The 5,000-nt window shown below is 44.1% G+C and overlaps 1 protein-coding gene across 1 annotated transcript in view; it reads left to right on the top strand.

The window, feature by feature from the left end:
• LOC116223554 (immunoglobulin kappa light chain-like) overlaps positions 1-986 on the top strand; it is a 3,980-nt gene extending 2,994 nt beyond the window's left edge. The window contains exon 4 of the mRNA XM_031580687.2: positions 468-986. Within this exon, the coding sequence (XP_031436547.1) occupies positions 468-784 (317 nt within the window). The 3' untranslated portion in view covers positions 785-986. The remainder of the gene's footprint in view (positions 1-467) is intronic.
• Positions 987-5,000: the final 4,014 nt, after the last annotated feature.

The raw sequence follows: 5,000 nt of genomic DNA on the forward strand, positions 1-5,000 counted from the left end.
TCTGTACAATATGTCTACTGACTGCAGTAGGCTCTTTCTAGTTCAATATATCTACTGTCTGCAGTAGGCTCTTTCTAGTTCCCTATTTATTGGGGCTTTCAAACTGAATTCTGTGTAAAAATCTATGATGTTTTTGTTCAGTAAATCTTCAGTGTCTGCCTGCATTCTGTTGGTCTTTTCTAGTCCTTCTGAATGTGTGGTGTGTGGTGTGTGGTGTGTGTGTCACATCTGTGCCTGAATGTGTGGTGTGAGATGTCTGTGTCAGTGCCTGAATGAAAGTCCTATACGGTTCAGTTCACTGTGTTTTTGTATTCTTAGTCATCTGAGGAAGGGAAATGTGCTGCACCAGGTGTTCACTATTGTAAAATATATAACTCCCCCTTCCATCTCTCTCTCTCCCTCTCTCTCTCCCCCCCCCCTCTCCCCCTCTCTCTCTCTTTCTCTCCCCCCCCCCCTCTCTCCTCTAGTGCCCACCCCTCCCGTGCTGACGGTGTTGCCCCCCTCCCGTGAGGAGGTGTCGGCGGGGCGCAGTGCTACGCTGGTGTGTGTGGCCAGGGGGGGCTACCCCTCAGACTGGAGGCTGAGCTGGAGGCTGGATGGGGGGGTTGAGGGCGGGGAGGCCAGCGCTGGGCTCCTGGGGGAGGACGGCCTGTACAGCTGGAGCAGCAGCCTGACTCTCAGCGCCTCCCGCTGGCCCCAGATCAGCTCAGCACACTGTGAGGCCAGCCACAGCTCCCAGAGGAGCGTCACACGCATCCTGAGCAGAGAGCAGTGCTCAGACTAGACAGCAGTGGGATGGGAGTGGACTCTCTCTCCTCTCTACAGTCTCTGTGTCTCATGTGGAGATGGAGAGGGCGCTCTGGCTTCGTCTGCTCTCCATCCCTCCAGTCTGCCTGATGTGTTGGGTGATGAGTGTGTTCATGTTCAGCTATGATGCTGTCCTGTTATTCTTCATGCTGCACCAATAAAGAGTCTTGTTGATGAGGTCACTGTTCTCCTGTCTGTCTGTCTGGTGTTGATGAGGTCACTGTTCTCCTGTCTGTCTTTCTGGTGTTGATGAGGTCACTGTTCTCCCGTCTGTCTGTCTGGTGTTGATGAGGTCACTGTTCTCCTGTCTGTCTCTCTGGTGTTGATGAGGTCACTGTTCTCCCGTCTGTCTGTCTGTCTGGTGTTCAGCTTTGCCTCCAAACTCCCCTCAGTGATGCAACTACAACTAGTGTACTGCTACAACTAGCGTACTGCTACCCTCTATGAGGAAAGCAGGAGGTGTTTCAGTACGTGTCTGTATGTCCGTCTGCTCCAAGAACTGTCACACTTGCAACCACATTAAATTAATGAAGAATGAATGAATATAATTTAATAAATATGTCTCCTTTCTATTGATCTTACTTTCTCCAACACAGTAACTTCAGAACCAACTCTGTCCAAATCCCTTCAACAATTAGACGTTCTAAATTGAACATGTTTAGCGTAGCACAAGACCAGAATATCTACAGAAATAACATTAGCATGGTGACCACAGAGGGCCAGACATGGTGTGTGTGTGTGTGTGTGTGTGAATATGTGTGTGAGTGAGAGTGTGTGTGTGTGTGAGTTTGTGTGTGTGTGTGAGTGAGAGTGTGTGTGTGTGTGAGTGAGAGTGTGTGTGTGTGTGTTTGTGTGTGTGTGAGGGTAAGATTGGAAAGATAGACTTTCAGATCCATCATGATTTATGCAGACGCATCTTTGGTGAAATCATTGGATAAAATAATTAAAATCAGACACTGAACAGGTTGACTGTCTTAATTTACCAAGTGAGGGTTAGATGTGCTATATGCTAAGTAAGGGATAATGTATAGTCAGATGTGCTATGTGCTAAGTAAGGGATAATGGATAATCAGATGTGCTACGTGCTAAGTAAGGGATAATGGATAGTCCGGCGGTCATCATTGAAAACGACGGGACGAACAGGACCCCGACGCGCAGAAGACTCATCCTGAAGGGATTTATTTTACGAAAATGGCCGCCGGACTATGCATTATCCCGCTTACAGTTTTTCTCGATTGATTACACACAAAAACTGGAACTTATGACACAATGTCCACAACCTGTAACTCATGTGCCAACTCCCTAAACCAATTCTGCTCAACAATAAGCACAATTATCTGCTTTAGACACAGATTTCAATTGTTAACCACACTTTCTTCAAAACACTAAACACCATCCTCTCTACTTTGCACACTTCATCAATGCCAAAACCTCCTTGTGTTCAGACAGAACACACTGCTATTCAATTGGCAAAACTTCCATTTCCAAGGCTGATGTGCAATTTGGAATCAAGGCTTTAGCAATATAAGGGCCACAGGTGAGCTCCTGGTTTGAAGAACAATGGATGGCAACATGGAAGGTAGAAGAGATCAGAGAGGCGAGGGTAAGGAGGAAGAGGATGAAGAGGAAGAGCAAGAAGGTGAACCATTATCTCTGATGAGATTCGGGCCACTGGCAGGGTTCCCGCGGGTCCTTAAAAAGTCTTAAAATGTCTTAAATTCAAATTCGGGTAATTAAGGTCTTAAATTGTCTTAAATTTCACGTAAAGTTGCTGTAGGTATTAATTTTTTTGCCGGTGCGCTTAATGACGATGAGAAAGCACAGTGGCGCATCGTAAAACATCTAATAGTTGATTAATTTAGTATTGTGTGAAATGAGTCTCCGCAATTTAATAACTGTTTACGGTACGTCGGCTTCAGACGCTGACGTCAGGCTGCGTGTCGCCATTACGCGGTGGTCGATGTGAGGTTCGACACACGCACACACACACTTAGGTATCTCCAAGTAATCTGTGAACGCAAGCTGTCATGAATATTTCTTTCAAGCTTGTTTGTTTGGCCAACCCATGTCACCATGACACGCTTTTTATTTCGAGTCTTCTGGTCTGTTCGAAATGGAAGGTAGCTGCCTCAATGCCGTAATTGACAGGTGTATTACAAGACATGTCTTTCGGGTGAAAGCGTTGGTTTCAAACAGCCTTTTTAAGATGGCATTTACGGTAATGTGTAACGCTGGTACGCTGCAATAACGTTATGCTATCTAACGTAGGCTAACGTGCTAAAGTCAGACAGTTGGCTGACAGACGCCTCGCAAATCACATCAACCATTTTTGCTGGTTACAATAACGGTGTTATCGGATAGTACAGTGTCTTTTTCTCGGTAACTTTTGACAAATCTAAGCGTGAAAACGCCGAAAAATGTACATTTACATAAAAGACATGGCCGTCAGGCGAGTTTGGTCCGGAGTTTAGCTGCTAAAGTTATCTTCTGTCCTGTCGTTTAAAGCAAACCTTTTAGCTCTGGCATTGGTCTCCCATTATGTATTTATCACTTCACTGGATTGGAAGACCATTTTCCAGGCTCTCGCATGCCCCCTTCATTGAGGCAGAGGTTACGTTTGCCTCCCCTATGTGCTTTTTCACTGTGGATCAGCAAGACTAAATAGCTTCTTCACATACGTGAAATACATTACATTACCTATTCTATGGATACAAACGACATATAATAACAGTGTCTACAAATATTTCAGTGATGACAAACAATGAGAAAGCAAAAGTCATGTGCTCAACCCAGTGTGTGAGGGATTGCACAATCTGAGATGAGGCGCAGCTCGTTGCTGCCTCACCTCGCGAGTCGCCTCTGTTTGAACTGGAACATGCTCATGGTCAAATTCAGCGATTTTGATTATAAAAATGATCGGAATCATACAAACATTTTATTTAAAGCACAGATCAGTAGATACATATTAATATTTATTTAGTTTTTTACTTTTTATGAGGCTCTGCCTCCCCTCACCACACGTCCCTATGTAATCTGAAACACTGACCCGTTTTCTACTGCCGGGCGCTTCACTGGAACTGAACAAATTTACCACTCTCCTACTTCAGTTTGTTTTCAGAATGAGATAATTTTAGGAGGAGGATGCCATTACTGTGGCTCAACTAGAGGCAGGTTGGGTTGGCCTGTGCCCGTGCAACATTCAACACAGGAATGTTTATGATTAAACTGTTACCAGAGCACAAAATTGTTTACAACAGCACAAAGTTCTTCATAGATCTAGCCTCATCATTTTGTTGTCAAAGTGCACCAGATTGATGCATTGAACTTTAAAATGTGCAAAATGTTCTTATATATAAAATATATTCCCCGGGGAGCATGCCCCGGACCCTCCTAGGGGGTTCGCATCGTTGTCACCTTTTTCAACCCTGATGAGTTTGCACCCCTGAATTGAGTATTCCAAAGAAATTGTGACATTTTTGGGTCTTAAATTATATTGGTTGAGGTCTTAAAAAAGTCTTAAAAAGCATTACATTTTACTTTTGAAATGGTGCAAGAACCCTGACTGGGGTCAACCCTGTGGTCAACCATGGTTTGACCATGCAGGAGGCTGGCCAGAGGGTTCAACCAAACATAAGCCGCTTCTCAGTTGCATCCATTCTCCGGACATTCAGAAGAGAGAATAGGTAAGAAACACTACTATGGCAGGAAAACACTAGTTTGAATGCCTTACCAGGAGCATAGTACAACAAAAGTGCATACAAAGTGCAACCATTGATGACCAAGACATATTCCTAAACATCAATACAGCGAGCCTAGCCACAGTGGACCATGTTCTAAGGCGGAACACCTTGAGAATGAAGCAGGGTGCCTTTTGACAGAAACTCCGACAGAGGCAAACAATTATGCTATGACTATGTGCAAGTCATATACATTTCCACAACGGATTGCGTCCTATCAGCACTGACACATTACTGTACTGTATTGTAATCCAATCCAATGTTATTTTCAAGTGTTTCACAACACTGTGTAGGTCTATTTCTGATACAATATTGTCATGTTTGTTTCAGAGAGTTCTTGAGCTAGAACCGGATGCAGCCTTGTTTTTTTGTCCTTTTTTATTTTATATTTTTCTTTTTTTGTTGACTGTACTGGCCTATATCCTATTGTTTGTTCTGTGCAAATCATTTACACAT

This window comes from Clupea harengus, chromosome 2 (genome assembly GCF_900700415.2).
Source record: "Clupea harengus chromosome 2, Ch_v2.0.2, whole genome shotgun sequence".
Lineage (NCBI taxonomy): Eukaryota > Metazoa > Chordata > Actinopteri > Clupeiformes > Clupeidae > Clupea > Clupea harengus.